The 19420-nt window shown below is 35.5% G+C and overlaps 1 protein-coding gene across 2 annotated transcripts in view; it reads left to right on the forward strand.

Moving 5' to 3' along the window:
- Positions 1–19420, forward strand: part of LOC114535180 (von Willebrand factor D and EGF domain-containing protein-like) — a 59912-nt gene that overhangs the window by 12184 nt on the left and 28308 nt on the right. The window contains exons 3-6 of one of the 2 annotated variants that reach the window (XM_028556561.1): positions 8520–8803; positions 9923–10006; positions 15285–15644; positions 15761–15866. In XM_028556561.1, coding sequence (XP_028412362.1) covers positions 8520–8803; positions 9923–10006; positions 15285–15644; positions 15761–15859 — 827 coding nt within the window. In that variant the 3' untranslated portion in view covers positions 15860–15866. Of the gene's footprint in view, positions 1–8519; positions 8804–9922; positions 10007–15284; positions 15645–15760; positions 15867–19420 lie in introns of those variants that run through there. The other variant, XM_028556560.1, reaches the window with a different exon arrangement.

Raw genomic sequence — 19420 nt, forward strand, 5'->3', positions numbered from 1 at the left:
ATGACTGAAATGGGTTCATTTATTCAAATTTATTCACAAATATCACTGAATTTTTTTTTATACCACAGTAATACTGTTAAAATGGTCAAAAGTAACTGACTGAAATGTTTTTGTTTATTTTCGTTTTAATAAAGTACAGACGATGCATAGCTTGCATGCCGGCCTCGGAAGGTCGAATTTTATAAAAGTCGAATTCGAATGCATCTGAGTTTGCATCTGAATTCTGCATTTTTGTAAGTACAAAACACTATTCTTTCTATCTACTACCATGCAATAAGGGTTAAGGGTTTAATAAGGGTTAACCAGGAATACTTGAAAGGAAACGATTCCGTTCACCATCGTAAACGGAAAAACATTTCCGAACTCCGGTTTAAATATTTTTCACTTTCGGCTTTGCCATCATGTAAAGGTGTATCTTAAAAAACGCTGCAGCTCGCATTGTGGCTACCTTTATAGTATGTTATTGCGGGAAAAGGAATATTCAAATGGCAATTCAAAATAGACAATGATATTCTTGGTTATAAGTATTTTACTATCCATGTCATGCATGTGTGCCAAGTTGAAGAGTTGTTTTGCTTTTCAGTCGGCATCACATCACATGTACTGTAGTTTATATACACAAAGAAAATAAACATAAAACTCCGTTGCTTATTTTATCTTTTATAGTTTTTGTCAACAGATTTCTACTATTTTTTGCTGAGCTGTAAAATTGCTGTCAAATTACATCTTATCGATTGATAAAATTGGTATAAAAAAATTTTAGATGAGAAATGTGAACATGGCGGTTTGTTCGATCGTGACTTTTCAATAATTTTTGACATAAAAACATAGATTTTGCACCAAATATATATCGCCAAATTTTGCACAAATAAGAGGGAGAAAAATGAAATACATTTTCAAAACTTGAGACGAAATATTTTGGAAAAACTAAATTTTTACCTGAGTTTGTGTCGGCCTTTTCCATACTTCCCCGACGAAAGCAGTCGAAAAGATTAATGAAAACACCACAAATCGCCTCAATTGAAAGGCAAAACTTCCTAACCTGAAAACTATGATAACAACGATGAAACCAAGCTGAAAGTTATCGAAAAATATGTAAAACAAAGGCGAAAAACGGCATATAACTCGGCGAATAGCTTTGTACTGCAAAAAATACAAATATTGTTTTTTGCATAATAAGCCTCGTTTCCATGTTCAGCGAAGGCGCGGTTACTAAGTTTCGCAATTGGTCTATCATAATATTTTTATTGATTATTTGGCGATAATATATTTTGACTGCCCTGGCGTCAATAAATTCCAAATTTTGCTTCCAGAAATTAATTTATGTCCTTCTGAAAACTGAAAATTCGCGTCGCGTTGCCGCATCGCGTCCGGTCTGTGTCGACCTTAAAAATACAGCTCATCCTTACCGCGAAACAAATAGGAAATAAACAAAATAAACAAGTACGCTTTAAAAACACTTATAAGCTTGCAGATTATGAATTCCTCTTTGCTATCTGTCATGCTTCATATATCTTGTTTCTTCTCGTTTTATTTTGGATAAAGTTTATGAGACGCTTTTGCAAAAAAGTTTACGAAATGACAGTTAAATTGCTGACGCTTTCATTGAAATACAAACTTTCTGTCTTAGTCCATCAGAACGTTGTTGGTGACCAGTCGTTACTCGCGCATGTACATAACTTATAAAATCACCCAACGCGGACCGTCCATGACATAGAATTTTGACAACTTCGGAATCAGTATCCCTCGGCAAGATCTTCGTAGAACCACCTAGGACAAATCAAAGCCTGCAGACGAAAAACCATCCAAGATATACTAAACATTATTATTCTTATTATTCTCATCATTTTTATTCTTATTCTTTTTATTCTTGTTATTCTTGTTTGTAACTCTCTTGTTTAATCTCTTAAGCCGTCTAAGTATGAGAGGGACTTTTATTCTAGAGTCTCTTAAATGCATTTTTCTACGTTTTGGGAAGTCTTTTTTTCTGAAAACCTATACCGCTTAAGCCTAAAAATAAGATGACCAGCTTTCTAGAAAGAGTCAAGAATGAATAAAAACTTTCACAAGACTGTATTGAATTCACATTATATGTAAGTAAATAAGATAGGATCTACATAAACAATTTAAAAAACAGAGGTTATAAGTGCATAGTCGTATCCATGTCTACAGTGGAAGCTTTCGAGGCTTTGCGAGCTTAAATATTTCCACTAATTGCTGAGCTCTATATATATATTTGCTGCCACATCTCGTTCATAGCTGATCTGGACTAGATCCTCAAGTCTCTAAGGTCACATGGCAGCTCGCAAATAATTCTTTATAATCATTACTATGCTATGTGTGCGCTCACACGATGCCACTGTTACTGGCAATGTAGCCACAATCTTGATGACTTCGAACAATTAAGTCGGGATAAAGATGGTGTAGGTCATCATCGATGAAAAAATCGAGCAATGAGGGCAAACAGACCCAAGGTGTAACTGGAGAATTTTCATTGAGGCCTTTCTCTTTTCTTTCCTTAACTTGGTTCTTGTGTTTTTGTATGCATTTTTCCAATCATCACACTGCTTCGATTTTGAAAATAGTAGGAATTGTTGACGAACACGATGACTGCTACGTCTATAGAACTGAGCTATCTTCTCAACTTTAGGGACATTTTCTTCAGTAAGGTTTCGTCGATGGAAGGTTGCAGAAAGACTAATCATTTCACACGCTGTCTCAGAGAAGCGTTTGTTCAGCTCACTTTGTATCTTCTTCAAGAAAGGAAAATACAGTTCTCTTCTAAAACAATCTAACGCTGATTCGCCATCTGTTCGGATGTTTTGCAGAGTAGACATATCTAAAATAGATTGGCCATCAGCAAGGTGGATAGGGAGTCTTCGGCGGCGTTTGATTTGCAGGGCTGTTGGACTTGCATCACTAAAACTATATAACATCAAGGTCTTCGTTGCCCCATTTTTCTGCAAATGAACTGCATGACCTCTTTTATAAACACGTCGAACTGTTCATCAGTGCGAAAAGATGCAATCATTGCTTTCAGATCCTGAATAGCAGTAACTCCTGATGTTGGCTCCACGTCTTCTCTCTGCAAATATTCTGAGCCGTGTGTGCTAAGAGAAAAGCACTTCACTAAGATTTGGCACGCAGCTACAAATCGAAAGGGGATTAAGCGCACAAGTAATCCGGTTGCAACGTTGTTGTCGTTGTTCCGCTCTGACTCTTCCTTGAACATAGACAAAATTGCAGGATATACATTCATCACACTTCCAAGTTATCAGTGCGCGCAGTCCATCTGGTATCACGGAAAATGAGTGCAGAGTAATCTTGCCTGAAGTAATGCCGTTCGCTTTCAAATGGTTTTCATATCTTTTGTGACTCTTAGGCGACTCTTCCATATAGCGATAAATGTCCCCGATTGTTGTAAATATTTCTTTGACTAAAGAATCGTTTCTACGCTTTGTTCAAGAATAAGATTAAGCTTATGGGCATGCAAAGCAATGAAAATAGATGGAAAACTCAACTCCAGCTTCCGTCAAATGCCGTTGCACTCCCACGTCCTTGCCGGACATATTTGCAGCACCGTCAAAGCCTTTACCAATGAGATCTATTAATGAAAGTCTGAGATCTTTCATAATGTCTACGATCACCTTAGCTAAAGAACGTCCCTTTAAGCTGGACACCCTTACAGTTATCTTAAAATCCGTTACATATCGGAATATAATGGACATGAAGGCCTTCTTGTGAGATGTAACCTCGTCACACTGGATGGAGAAATATTTTGCTGCTCGGACTTCATTACAGACGACTTCAGTAATGAGGTTGCTACGAATACTGATCATATCATTTTGACTCACATGGGAAAAATAAGAGACATTCTCCGGATGCGTATCCATCCATTTCCTCAAGGGGGCGTGGTATTTGGAAAGAAATTGAAGCTCTTCAAGGAAATTACCTTTGTTTTTTTAATCACACGACTCGTCATGACCACGAAAGGACATGTTCTGTTCAGCCAAATCTCGAACAACGTCGAAAATCGTTTCAACGATGTCTCGGTTTTCTTTTCTCTTCTGCTCCTTTCTTTTTCTTACTGCTTCCGCTTCCCTGTTCAATTGCACATCGATTGGCGTTGCTAATTTGAATGAATGAATGCGTTCTGTTAAAAGCGTATGCACCCGCGAGTTAGCATGTTTGCTTAGCTTTCCCTTTTCTCCGGTAGCATTCTTCAAATTTCTGAAGCCAGTCTTTGTGAACACATCATCAGAACTGCCGACTGTATGAATAAGTGGTGATAAATGATGACAGTGGTTATTTTGTTTACTTACATATAGTGTAATATGATACATCCTATTTAGTGTGACTATGTTAAAGTAGTGTTATTTACAAAGATAAAAATTAGCATGCATTAAGATTAGGTTCTAGTCTTCTAATGATTTGTTTCTCTTTGGTCTCTCTTATTAGTCTATTAGCGTTAATACACTTATAGATCGGCATAATGTTAAAGTTGCCTTTGCTACATTTAGATAGGTGTTCACTGACGGTTAAATGTCGATATTCTTCGTATCTAATATGCTGCTTATGCAAAGTTACTCTGCTTCTAAGGTTTTCAGTCGTTCCCACGTAGAAACTATTGCAATTTGCGCATATTATGATGTAAATAACTCCTTTTGATTTACAATTCACGTCATATTTTACCGTCCACTTTTTTCCATTCTTCAGTTCAATTTTGTCTCCGGTGATTATATGAGGGCATATGCTGCAACGAGGTTCATTGCACTTTGTCACAGTTGGCGTGGCGTTGGACGTTGAAAATTCCGCTTTCGTTAAACTTCCTTTTAAGTTTTTCGGTTGTCGTCTGGTTACAATAAGATTATTTTTCTCTATTGTACTCCTTAATTCATCTGACAAATTTAAAACTTTTACTGTGTCCTTTACTTTCCCAATAATGCTATATAAGGTTATTTGCATGATTGTGTGTTACCACTTGAGGTAATATTCTGCCTTCGGGTTCCTTCGCCTTTGGTGTTCTTAATTCCTCGGTAGTTTGACTTTCGCTTTTTCGAAGCTTGAGTTAATTAGCGTTGTTGGATAGTTTCGACGTATACGAGAAATATTCTAAGTTCTTCCAAGCGTTGTTCACGAATTTCATGGTTGGCGATAATCGTGCAAATTTGTCTAGCTAATGTGTAGGGGATGTTGTTCTTACAGTGTTTGGGATGGCAGAAGTTGAAGTTGAGGTACTGGTGGGAGTCTGTTCTCTTGTAGTAGATGTCTGTGTAGATTGTTCTTCCGTCTTTACATAGTAAGATATCTAGAAAAGGTTGTTGTGACTCATGCACTTCCATTGCAAATCTGAGTTTCGGATGAAGGTCGTTCAAAAGTGTGTGTAGTTCATTAAGTTCCTCCCGTGTTTTGTCCCAAAATAGAAAGCAGTCGTCCAAGTATATTTTAAGTATGGCGATGAATTATTCTCGTTGTTCCGTGCCATAACGTATCTCGAATAGTTCATATAGTTTTCTTTCTAGGAAACCCATCACCAATGTTGCATATATTGGGACCATTTTGTGCTCATGGCGGTTCCTTGAATCTGTCGATAATGTTGGTCATCGAATTTGAACGTATTTTTATTTAGCACGATGGATACGGCATTTAGAGTAAATTATTTCGAAAATGGGCGGGCAAGATGTGCTGTGTAGTTATCCAGCCAGTATTCCATAGCTTCTAGACCTAGTTCATGTGGGATATTTGTGTAAAGATTAACGACGTCAAATGACACTAGTAATGTTTCATCGGTTACTTCATTTGGTACGTGATTCAGAAAATCTAGGTCATCGCGGATGTAACTAAGGACTTTTGCGCAGAGTGGCTTTAGCACGATTTTCTCAATTACGTACCAAATGAAGTTGCCTAAATTACAATACGTCAATAGTCTAAGTGGGAACGACTGAAAACCTTAGAAACAGAGTAACTTTGCATATAAGCAGCATATTAGACACAAAGAATATCGACATTTAACCGTCAGTGAATACCTATCTAAATGTAGCAAAGGCAACTTTAACATTATGCCGATCTATAAGTGTATCAACGCTAATAGACTAATAAAAGAGACCAAAGAGAAACAAATCATTAGAAGACTAGAACCTAATCTTAATGCATGCTAATTTTATCTTTGTAAATAACACAACTTTAACATAGTCACACTAAATAGGATGTATCATAAATTATTACATGCACTATAATTATGTAAGTAAACAAAATAACCACTGTCATCATTTATCACCTGAAGAGCTAAGAGAGCGAAAACGTTTGTGAATAAAGTGATATTAAAAAATACAAACCAGTGGTTATGTTCGAATCATATCTTTCTAGTACCACTGCTTTGTATTTTTTAATATCACTTTATTCACAAACGTTTTTGCTCTTTTAGCTCTTCAGGTGATAAATGATGACAGTGGTTATTTTGTGGCATGTTGTAAAACATGGACTGGACTGGACTTTTAAACTATGGACTGGACTGGACTTGTAAAACATGGACTTGTAAAACATGGACTTGTAAAACATGGACTTGTAAAACATGGACTTGTAAAACATGGACTTGGGAAACATGAACACCGATCTTCGAATTTGTTGGTTTCAGCTCATTAAACACACAAAAACACATTACAAAATATCTTGCCACTCTCTGCCCCAACCTTTATTTGCCGTCGAAATTGGACCACGATAACGAAATAGAAAACGTCTACTATTTACAGGCATACATTTGTATCATATATAGTTAGATTGCGGTAATTGGCCTTTCCCAGAAATTCTGTGATGTTTCTGTGCCCCTTAATACTATTCAAAATAGTCGCTTCTTTAACAAATCGAGCCGCGGAATCAAGGGAAACATTCTTTAGTTTTTTTTACTACGACATCCTGTTGGCTGGTAGCCTGGTAGCGTCGTGAACATATTTTGCCAGGTGTACGGAATTAAAGCTACCAGAACCGAGCTTTTTCTGCTTTATTATATTAGCCCATTCAAATTTTGGTAAAACAGGCTTATCGTTTGGCTTTTTCGTCAGTTTGGGAAGCTTGAAACTACCGAACATTTTGGTTTACAGACCTTTACATTGTTGGAGACTGACAGAGATTAAATAAGTAATTTAATATACTCGTGTGATGTACTCGCGCAAGTCAAAGTCTGGGCAGCCTATGATTTGTTATGCAATAATAAATCGGCATGCGCTTAGCGCGCGCGTAGCCATTTTACATTTAATTTATTTTTCAATTGAATTGTCGTGTCCGCTTGATAATGACACAGAGTAAACAAATAAAACAATAGATACAGAGCTGTCTATTACTTACTCCGTAATATTGGCGGCAGAGAGTGTTCATGTCTTACAAGTTCAAGTCCATGTTTTACAAGTCCATGTTTTACAAGTCCATGTTTTACAAGTCCATGTTTTACAAGTCTATGTTTTACAAGTCCATGTTTTACAAGTCCATGTTTTACAAGTCCAGTCCAGTCCATAGTTTACAAGTCCAGTTCAGTCCATGTTTTACAACATGCCTTATTTTGTTTACTTACATATAGTGTAATATGATACATCCTATTTAGTGTGACTATGTTAAAGTTGTGTTATTTACAAAGATAAAATTAGCATGCATTAAGATTAGGTTCTAGTGTTCTAATTATTTGTTTCTCTTTGGTCTCTCTTATTAGTCTATTAGCGTTGATACACTTATAGATCGGCATAATGTTAAAGTTACCTTTGCTACATTTAGATAGGTGTTCACTGACGGTTAAATGTCGATATTCTTCGTGTCTAATATGCTGCTTATGCAAAGTTACTCTGTTTCTAAGGTTTGCATAAGCAGCATGACACGAAGAATATCGACATTTAACCGTCAGTGAACACCTATCTAAATGTAGCAAAGGTAGTTTCTTACCACCTTTTCAAATTCTCATTTTTTCTGCGATCTTACGAGGAAAGAATCCTTCAATACTTAATGCAACTATTTGTCCTTGTGCACCATCACTTTGCACCTTTTCCCACCATCTTGGGCAGTGTAAAGGAATGAGAGCTTTATTTTGTTATAATTTAAATCATTAGGACCAAAACAGTGTGCAATTAATAAGGTTTACAGTACTGGAACACTAGCATGCATGTCTTAATTCGAATGCGCTGCCAGGATTTAATACTGAAATTCTACAACGACTGGACTCAAACTTTTGCCCCCTACTGTATATATACCGGGTGTCCCAAAAAAAGATTCCGGTAGGATTCAAAATAGCTTCTTATTGAGTACAGTTATCGAAATGAGACCACTTCAATTAGTTCGAAGAAATACCAAATTCGATTTTAATACGTTATATTTGTTTATTTAAAGAAAATTCACGGAGATATTTCTTAAATTTCCATAGAGACGAATTTTCATTACCCGCAAAGGGGTCACATGATAACGAATAAACGTGCAACGGGCATGTTGAGGATTTCAGCACGAAATTTTCAATTATCTTTACCATTCAATTATCTATGCAGGTGTTGTTCCTAGTATAATGAGGCCAAAAGTACGCCCGAAAGATGAAGATAGAGTTTATGTGGCATTACAATGTTTCTGGGACTACTTTGATGATGCTTCTCATGTTGAATTTCATGTCAAGTGGTTCAAAGACTCTAACGAAACCACATACGCAATGCAACATACGTTTAACGGGACTGCAAATCAAACGTGTCACGAAAATCTTTACGAAAAACAAATTTTTGTAAATAGAGTGACTGGGAAAATAGAAAGGGATGAACGTGGTTATGAATGGAACAAAAGGGTTTGTATTAGGCCTCTGCAGACTGTACTCGGCAACGCTTTAGGAACTTTTAAAGATTTGAGCAGCTGTTCTGGTTTCGAGCAACCAGGCTCCGTGAATATTTGATGTCACTAGTGGCGTAACTAGAACGATAATTCGGGAGGGGGGAGGTGTGCTTATCTATATACTCATCAGTTCTGCCTGACGGATTTTTTATGTGATTCCAATAACTTACAATAGAAATCCGCCGGCAGAACTGAACATATGAATAAACATCCCGCAATTACATGCAGTTTCAGTTGCACCCCTGATGGTGACAAATCTCACAATGAGTTAATTAAAAAAAATTGTACGAACTCAATTTAAAAGTGGGAATAAAATTTTCGATATATCATTCGCTCATATATAATACATATTTCAAATAGGTATGCTATTAGGATTTTTAAGAGGTTGACGGCTTCACGCAAAAACCAAGCAAAACGCCACGAAACCCATGCAAGTATAAAGACAATGTGATTGATATTTGGGTATTTACGTATATATTGGCGGGCAACTTTTAAATGTAAACAATCTAAATTGAGATGTTTTTAAGCATGTTTTTCCACATTACTTTAGCCTTTTTTTAAAATATATATTTTAAAATATATTATTAAACGTATATTTTTTCCTTTTATTCAAATATTTCACATGAGACCGAAGAGCTCCTCAGCGAATTGGATTGTTTCTTTTTGAAAATAAATAAATATGGGACACGGTGGCTTCTGCGTGGTCTTGCTGTTTTCCACCAAAACTATCAGATGAGTTTGCCAGGAAGTTTTAGCGTGTTCTTAGAGAAATTTGTTGGACCGCGGTAACGATGAGGAGGCTAGGGGAGGCAAATTTTTTTTAGATCTTTGCCTCTCCTCACTCGTCCTGGTAAAAGACAAGGGTCAGCTGCCCTCCCTCCTCACAGTTCCATGCAGCGTCCCTGCAAATTTCTTGAAGAACCCATTGCCATTATTGAAAAGCGCACTGTTTATTGTTGAGTCTATGAGTACTTTATTGCATGATATAATATAATTTTAGAAACAATACGCGAATCATTAAAATGTTGAATTAAATACCTTTTTCTCGAGATAATAATACTTTACTTTCCAATAGGTATATTGTAAAGTTCGAGGGAGGTTTCATGGTGGAGGTTGGTCACAATGGAAATCAAGTGGAACAATTTTTACCGGTATTGAGGTGAGTTTTTAGACCTAATTAATATGGCATACCATTCTCGCAGGTAATTGTCTGATGACAGGAGCGAATACACATATATTCGTCTCCTGCTGTAGATAACTTTTGTAACCGATTTCTTATAAGGTAATTAAACATAAGTATATATGCTACACACCCAAACATCAATTAAAGTGCTTGAATTTTATCAATATAGTGAGATAATATAATCTAGCAGGCAATTTAAAATTTAAGTACAAAATAACTACAGCGTGTAAGTTTAAACTTGCTAAATTTACGCGCACGTATCGTTATAAAGGAATCTTTCCGTATGTGTATAGGTCTTTTGGGACCTTCGGTTACTTTCTGTACAGAAGGTTTGTAAGTAATAGTTTTTTCGGAGTAAAAATCGTGTTTTTCGCAATCAATATCTAAACAGTTTGGGCACAAAATTGATGAATGAAAATACTGTTTAACCTGACGGGCTCAAAATATTGAATATGCTTTATACGTTATTATTCAGGTTTCAGACAATTTGGCGAAGCCGTTAACGAGCGCGCGAGGTTTAAGTTTGGTTTTCTGCGTCTTAACTTTAAAATTAGATTTCCTTGCGACTAATTTGCATACGTTAATAGATCATTAATTATATAATATCTGCAAATTAGTTATAACTGAAATTAACAAGCTCAAAAATGAAAACGTAAAATACCCAGCCTTTTAACTTTGCATGCTCGCTTATACGCCTGTACCAAATTGTCTGAGGCCAACTATAACAACTTATAAAACACATTTTTATACTTTAGATTTTTCAAGTGCAAACTGTTTTTCAATACACTCTGTATACTGAAAAAAATGCAAACATTTGTCAAGGCCCTGTTATACAAGGTGCAATTTTTCCTCCCACTTGCAATGCGATTAAATTTTTCAGGAAAGTAGATTTGAAAATTACTAAACTTTTGTGTTTATTGCACTCCATAACGCGGCTTTCAGTTTCTGAGGGTTTTCTCTGTCTTCCAAAAGAACTTGCAGCGGTCAAGTTAGAACGAATTTTTTTAGGTCTATTAACTAAATTAAAAACTTACATAATAGTATTATCATTTTGCATGGTGACATCAAATAAGCAAATTAGCTTGTAGGTACACCACGTAAGTATTTAATACTGCAAAGCTTTCAGTCCGTTCACCCAGACCTTCATCATTGAAATTACTTGAAACACATTTAGACGTCACTTAAATATCACGCTCGTCGTGATTTGTTTGTTTGAGCTATTAATTAATGGTTTCACTTAATTTTTGTTTCACTGCTAGACAAATTTAGCTAACAAACATTGAAAAGATAATGGAAACTTTATTTTCGATTAATTAATAAGAAAAACAAACTTCAATGATACAGTACACCTCGCTGCAGGTAGCTTATCAATGACTACAAGAATTCACGCTGGATTAATTAATATGTATATACACTGCAATAGTGGTTAAGATGTACTATTATGTCATTATTTTCCGGTTAGAAAAAGATTTACAAATATGTCATATATCCCACTCTTTGTTTCGTTTACAAAATATAATGACGGTGGTCTTATGCTGTATGCACAATCTTTTTATGTAATATCATTTGCTATGCTGGGCGTCAAATTATATAGGCTTCTGAGCATTTCATAGAAGCATTCCGCTCATCTACCAAAATAACCTACACTGCGTCCAAGAATTATATGCAGAATTGCTTTTTCCCTACATATCATTACGTTTTTAAAAGAGGTTATATATACATATATATATATATTATATATATATATAATATATATATTATATATATTATAATTATATATATATATATATATATATATATATATATATATATATTTATATATATAAACAATCAACATATAATCATAAAATTGTATTTCATCGCTACACTGTGTTTCACGTACTAGTTTTAGTACGATCCTCAGGCGATAACTATTTACAACGGTTTACGCACACGCGTTTTTGATTCATTACGCGAGAGTTTTAACGTGCATGTTTGCGTGCGCTTAACATTACAAACTTTAAAACCATATCTATGCCGGCATTTACTAAACAGTTCTGTCCTTTTGTTCAACGACTTGTTTTTGTCTGATAGCATGATTAATCTTTTTTCCTCGGTGCATAAATTGCAAACTTTCATTTCTGGACATGCGGCGGGAACTTGCTTCATCACTGACCATTTTATCCCAAATGGTTTATCTTGCGACTTGAGCCCCCAAACATACTTCGAGAGCTCCGTTTCTCCTGAGTAGCGTTCGTGGTTAAAAGACTTTAAGTGGCTGCTGTATCTGAGTTTGAAGCTACCTGATGTCATACCAATATAATGCTTGACATCTTCTCCATTATCCGAGCTAACTTCCGCTTTGTACACAATACTTTTCACGATCATTCATTCCTATCCTTCGACATCAATGAATTCTACCCATCGATTTCAGAAGAACTATTGAAAAGGGCAATTTCTTGGGCGAAGACAATGATAAATATCACAGATGAAGAAGAGTCCATCATCAATCACGCACGTAAATTGTTTCTTTTTCACAGTGATAAAGCATGGAGCAAAACTAACGATGTTAATGGTTCTTTATTTGATGTCGCTATGGGTAGTTTCGATGGTGCCGAAGTCTGCGAGTTGATTGGATTGTTCATATTAAACACATTTGCATCACAATTTGGTAAAAATATTGTTGGTCTATATCGGGATGATGGCTTGATGTTGATCAAAGGAAAGAAGGGCAGATCAGCTGACGCGGCTATAGAAAAGAACTTCACCGCATCTTTGAGCAGTTCGGGTTAAAAATCACCGTCGATATTTGCCATCAATCAGTCAACTTTCTTGATGTCACCTTAAACCTGAAAGATAATCAGTTCTCCCCTTACCGAAAACCTAATAATGACCCAGTTTACATCGACAGCAGGTCTAACCATCCACCATCCATAATTAGACAACTTCCCAAATCGATCAACAAACGTATATCCTCATTTTCGTCCAACAAAACCAGTTTCTAAAACACAGTCATTTCAACACCACCTTAAGTTACCAACAAGATGAAAACAACTACAACCCCAAGCGAAGAACGCGATCAAGAAACATAATCTGGTATAATCCACCTTATAGTAAGAATGTGAAAACGAATGTAGCACAAAGGTTCCTTCGCTTAATTGACAAGCATTTCCCAAAGTCATCGCCTCTCCATAAAATTTTCAACCGGAACACGGTCAAAGTGAGTTACTCTTGTATGAACAATGTTAAAACCTCAATCTCCAACCACAATCATACAGTCCTTAAACATCAAAACAACTCAGTCCCAATGTTCTTTGAAATCATGCAACTGCAGAGTTAAGGAGGAATGCCCAATGAACGGTAATTGTCTCGTGAAAAGTATTGTGTACAAAGCGGAAGTTAGCTCGGATAATGGAGAAGTTGTCAAGCATTATATTGGTATGACATCAGGTAGCTTCAAACTCAGATACAGCAGCCACTTAAAGTCTTTTAACCACGAACGCTACTCTGGAGAAACGGAGCTCTCGAAGTATGTTTGGGGGCTCAAGTCGCAAGATAAACCATTTGGGATAAAATGGTCAGTGATGAAGCAAGTTCCCGCCGCATGTCCAGAAATGAAAGTTTGCAATTTATGCACCGAGGAAAAAAGATTAATCATGCTATCAGACAAAAACAAGTCGTTGAACAAAAGGACAGAACTGTTTAGTAAATGCCGGCATAGATATGGTTTTAAGGTTTGTAATGTTAAGCGCACGCAAACATGCACGTTAAAACTCTCGCATAATGCGCGTGTGCGTAAACCGTTGTAAATAGTTATCGCCTGAGGATCGTACTAAAACTAGTACGTGAAACACAGTGTAGCGATGAAATACAATTTTATGATTATATTTTGTTGATTTGTTTATATATATATATATTATATATAATATATATATATATATATATATATATATGTAATATATAATTATGTATAATATTATATTATATATATATATATATATATATATATATATATATATATATATATATATATATATATATGTATAGGTTATCACATGAGGGGCGAGGTGATATCAGTTTTATCGCTTGAGGGACGATATCATAAATGTCACGAGTGAGCGCAGCGAACGAGGGACATTTATGATATCGTCCCTCAAGCGATAAAACTGATATCACCTCGTCTCGATTGTGATAACCTGTTTATCACATACTTCTTTTTGATCTATAAAGCAATCGACATTGACTGAAACAAACCTCGAATTGCTCGAGTTAGCCATCTTTGTTTTGACAGCGGCAAATGCAGCGGGACAAAAAGCGATATCAGTGACAAAAAGCGATATCAGTGACAAAAAGCGATATCAGTGACGATATCGTTTTTATGTCACCCTGTTATCGCCCTGATAAAGGCACAAGTATGTGATAAATAGATATATATATATATATATATATATATATATATATATATATATATATATATTTATATATATATAATATACAGAGAGTTCAAGGGTTCATATATACTAATGATAGTAATAATAGTATACTTTGCGCTTAATAGCGCGAGCAAACAATCGCAAATCATGAACAAGGCAATATTTAAGTGACGCTTAAATTTACAAGTAGTTGCACTGAGGATATAGGTTAACGAACCGAACGAATTCAATACTTATGTGTTGTACCAAGCTAATTCACTTAAAATCCTACAGCTTATAAGTTCAAAATAAAAGTTCAGATTAATAATGAGATTTTCTTGCTATTTGTGAGCCGAGTGATCTTCTAGTCACGCCGCTGATTATTTCAATTGCCTGGTGCAGATCATGTAATTTCTTCTACCCCTAATAAATTAAACGCATTTGAAAAATGATATAGCACTTGCTTCAGCTGTAATGTGAATAGGCAAATATCGGCCAAAAACGCTAAGTAGCTACTACTAAAAAATTTTTTCATGTCTTCGCAATACGATGTTCTCATTGTTTTTAGCAAACAACTTTCGTTGGTATACATAGAAAAGAAAATGTTTATATTAAGATTGCATTATTATATTTCGGATTCAATAATCTTTCCATAGTCACTCTGATTAACTTTTAAAATGTACTCTACCTTCAAGTCAAGCTTATAGTCGAGTTTGAATTAAACTTGGAGAGCGATATATACTTTGTAGGAAAAAAATTGAGGCTCAACTAACATTAATATCTCACGATGCAAAACAAAAATTGATTTTTTAATTAATTGTTGGAAATCTCTAATCCTCGTTTAATTTTCCTTTTTTCGACAGGTGCATCCCAGGACAATTTATCTCGATGAATGTGAGACAAATAGAGAAATATTTGTGAGTTTAAGACCTGTTCTTCCTATCCGTAAAACATCCTACAAATTCGAAATCGGATACGAAGAAGAACACCAAAACACTTTAGCGAAAATATGCATAAGGGGAAGAATATCTAGCGACAGATGCTTATCAGAACTTACAGAAAGGCACAATTTCTATCATCCTCTGTGGATCAGAATAACTGCCGTATGCCCTTCAATAGAAACTGGAGAAAGTCTTAAAGAAGTGAAAGTCAGATTTCATAACCAGAAAGCAGACTTGACAAATAACCTATTCTGGTACAATTACGATTTCCTTCCAATAAAGGTAAATTTATACAATTTTTTTGCACTTAGAGTATGATGCACACATGACAAATTCTCTTAGCTAGGTAATGAGAAAACATTGCGAACTTTTATGATTTATCTAACGATTTGACCTAGGTCACTAACGATGTTAATGAGTTCACCTTCTGCTCGAAGATTGACAGCACACCTTTCTTCACGAAGATTGTGCTGATATATTACACACTTTCAGCTTAAAACTAAAATCAGGATATATATTACACATATTTTATAAAGGTCATTTTAATGCACACACGCGTTCTTAAGTATAGATGAAAGATATTCATATATTAATTTGGGGAAGAGAAGAATAATTTCTTTTCAAATGGATTGTCTTTACAGGTTTGTCAACATAAATATATGAATATGTGCCCACCTACCCCCTTTATCGTGCCTCGTACGCCCCTGGAACTGGTCAAATAGTGATCTACAATATAAGCAAATGCAATCAGTATTATTTAATTGTTGGCGTTGCTTTACAGCGTATCACTGCTGTCTCAAAGTAGAAGCCCCAGCTTATTAGAAAATAAGAAAAATATCAGAGCGCGAAACAATGATATACAATTAATATTGAGAGTACTTTGTCCCAGAGATAATGTCGCGTTCAATATTCGCGTTGAAGTAAACCGAGGTTTTGCGACGTGTAACTTTGAACAACTATAATCTTTCCAAAGAGCAGAAGGATGCGGTGAGGAGCTAAGGACAGATAAGTCTATACATATTTTAAAGTTGATAAGGAAAACGCCACGGTTTTACTAAATCGTTCAGAATATGAAAGAGAAATTCGTGCTCTTCTTGAGACTCCATTTAAGAGCTAACACGGGACCCCACAACCATTATATTGAACGCAAATTATGCTCTAAACTGTCTGAACTGAGACTTTATTGTAGTGTGTGTCCTATACATTTCATGGTTTACCTAAAATACATGAATCAGGTGTACCTCTTAGCCTATAGTGACATCTCCACGTTCACTGACTTCTAATTCAGCTAAATATCTTGCCGGAAATTTAAACCCTGTCGTTCGTCTAACAGAACACCATGTAGTTGATTCTAACTGAGAATTTATTATGAATTTGCAAGAAATTTAAGTAGGTAAAAATAAAATTCTTGTTCGGTTATCATGGAAAAATTTGAAAATAAAGCCCTAGGTACAGCCTGTTTAAAACCTTAGATATTGTCGCGAAGCAGTAGTCCAAAATATATATATTTCTATTGGCATTATAATAATCACGTAATCAATTGAACATCACTCGGCGGCATTAAAATGGTTAATATCCTAAACTATCAACCAAATACAGAAAGAATGCCCATATAGCCATGTAGTACCGTAACACACTGTTCCATTTCCTGTAAAACCCTTCTTACAGCTGCATGTTGCAGTTCCATTCATATTTAAATCTGTGTCCATGCAATCCGAGTAATTTGGGCACGACTTTAACCCAGTTTTGCATTCATCTAAATTGGAGAATGAAAAAATCAGTCTGTGTAAGAACCAAGGATTGTTATCCCCGAGCCACAGAGCATACAGAGGTTTGACTTGGCATTAATTATGCGTTCCTAGCGGCCATGTTGTTAGCCAGTGCGCTAAAGAGAGACCCTATCCCCCCCGAACATTATAAATATCCATATATTCCACATTTTCACTTTATTTAAACAATCGCTCCCACTTCTATACTCTTCTAAAGGATAAGAACTAACAAAATCTGGTTTTGAGAAAAAAATTGAGCAACGTTTTTGTCAAAAATACGATTTCTCCAGATAGTTCTGTCTCGGCTGTTTATATTCAAGCCGCCGCCATATGCATGATTTCCCGGGGGGAGAAGGTCTCTCTTGAGCGCACTGGCTAAGCCAAGGGGTACGCAAAATTAACGGCAGTCAAACCTCTGTATGCTCTGTGCCCGAGCCGGTGCGGAGCACCGTGCGAGGGTATACTAATTCCGCTCGGATATTTACACACACGATATGCAAATGCGAAATCAAAGTCGTCCGCCATTATGCAATGGACCTCACGCCATGGACGGTCTTCTACGTTATGCGCATGCGCCAATATGAACTACTAAGCTCTTGATTGGTCGAGACAAAAATTTGTATTTTCAAACGTCAATGAGTAACGGTCATTTAGCAAAATTTTGATGAAATTTACAAATTTATATCTTTATAAATATGGAATATATGTATTTTTACTAAATTAGAGGGAAACTCGAATGAGGTCAGTGACTTTTCACGGTTTAACAAATAACAAGACCAAATTTTCGACCGAATTCACCGTGTATATTAATGAAGTCGGAAGATTTTACACTTGATATTTCATCCGGCACAGCTTTAAAAAGTAATTCTTTTGTGGCAAACACAACTTTAATATTCTCAAATGTATTTCACTATAAATCTGAATGTGTTATGTGATAAACGACAATATAATTTTATTTATAAACTCCGTTTTCATAATGACAAAAAGAAAACAAAATCAAAACATTCCCGTACAAAAACCAGTCGAAGCGTTGTATGAGACGTCTGATGTTATATTTCATGGTATTTAATAATTAAAATAATTTACCATGACACTGACTATAGATGAGTATATTAACTTCCAGAAAAAGGTAAGAATCTTGTCGTATTTTTGCCATCTTTTCACAAAAATATGAGGGTAAACCACTGAGCTATATAATAATTCCTGGAGGACCGGCTCGCTGCCAAAAAGCGTACCAGAAAAGATGGCGGATTTTGAGCTTTGCTGACGCCACATGGTCCCCTTTGCCCATGGTAATTACCACTGACATACCGCGATACAAAGTAAAAAACGTGTCCATCACCCTCCCGATTTTTGACTGTTATCAGTTTTTGAATATTTTTTTATTCATCTTTCCCGCCTTTCACTAAATTTAAAAAATGCCTAAGTTTTGCTGCGTTTTTGGTTGTCATAATTCCTTTAAAGGAGAATATTACCTCCCACCGGTAAGATATTTATGCAATTTCTTTATTTTGTAGTTTTTATTGCAAAAAAACACGATATTTTTTCACACGTAAAAGGCAATGGCGTCATTTTTTGTACACTCAGAAATAGCTGTAATAAATTATGGGTTGAATTTCTTTAACTTTTGAGATAATTTGCATTACATCATTGTGTTTTGACTGTTTTTCGTTTTCAATGTATTTCGTGACGGCAAGAATTTAATTTATCAATATAAGCTTAATAAATTATGCAGTGTGATATCATTTTTTATTCAATAGCTCTAAAATCAAATTTACAAAAACATGTACAAAATGCATACTTGATATACTACATAAATAATATATATAACATGCATACTATAAAATTTGAATTAAAAAACCTTTAATTGCATGGTGCTAGGTATTTATTAACATACTACTTTAACATTGAAATATAGTTTTCCTGATGCTGAGAGGAGTCCTGAGTTACATGCCTTATGGATGGAGAATATAAACAAGAATGCTGCTGTTGAGTTTACTCCAAATAAGGGAAGTCGTGTCTGTTCCGAACATTTTAGTGTGGACATGATGCAAAAAGTTGGGCAAAGGACAATGCTGTTGCCATATGCTATCCCAACAATATTTCAGAAGTCTCAGGTTTGTACCTCTTTTAAATTAGTGAACAAGTAAGATTATAATTTTCTAATTAGACTCCACTCCAAGAGCTGCATGTTAATAACAACTGTATAGTGAAGATCATTATGTGAGGCAAAGTTCATTAACATTAAAAATAAATTGTCACACATTTTAGCTCAATGACAATTGTCAC

The sequence above is a fragment of the Dendronephthya gigantea genome, unplaced genomic scaffold (assembly GCF_004324835.1).
Source record: "Dendronephthya gigantea isolate DGI-Jeju-01 unplaced genomic scaffold, DenGig_1.0 000112F, whole genome shotgun sequence".
NCBI classification, from domain to species: domain Eukaryota; kingdom Metazoa; phylum Cnidaria; class Anthozoa; order Malacalcyonacea; family Nephtheidae; genus Dendronephthya; species Dendronephthya gigantea.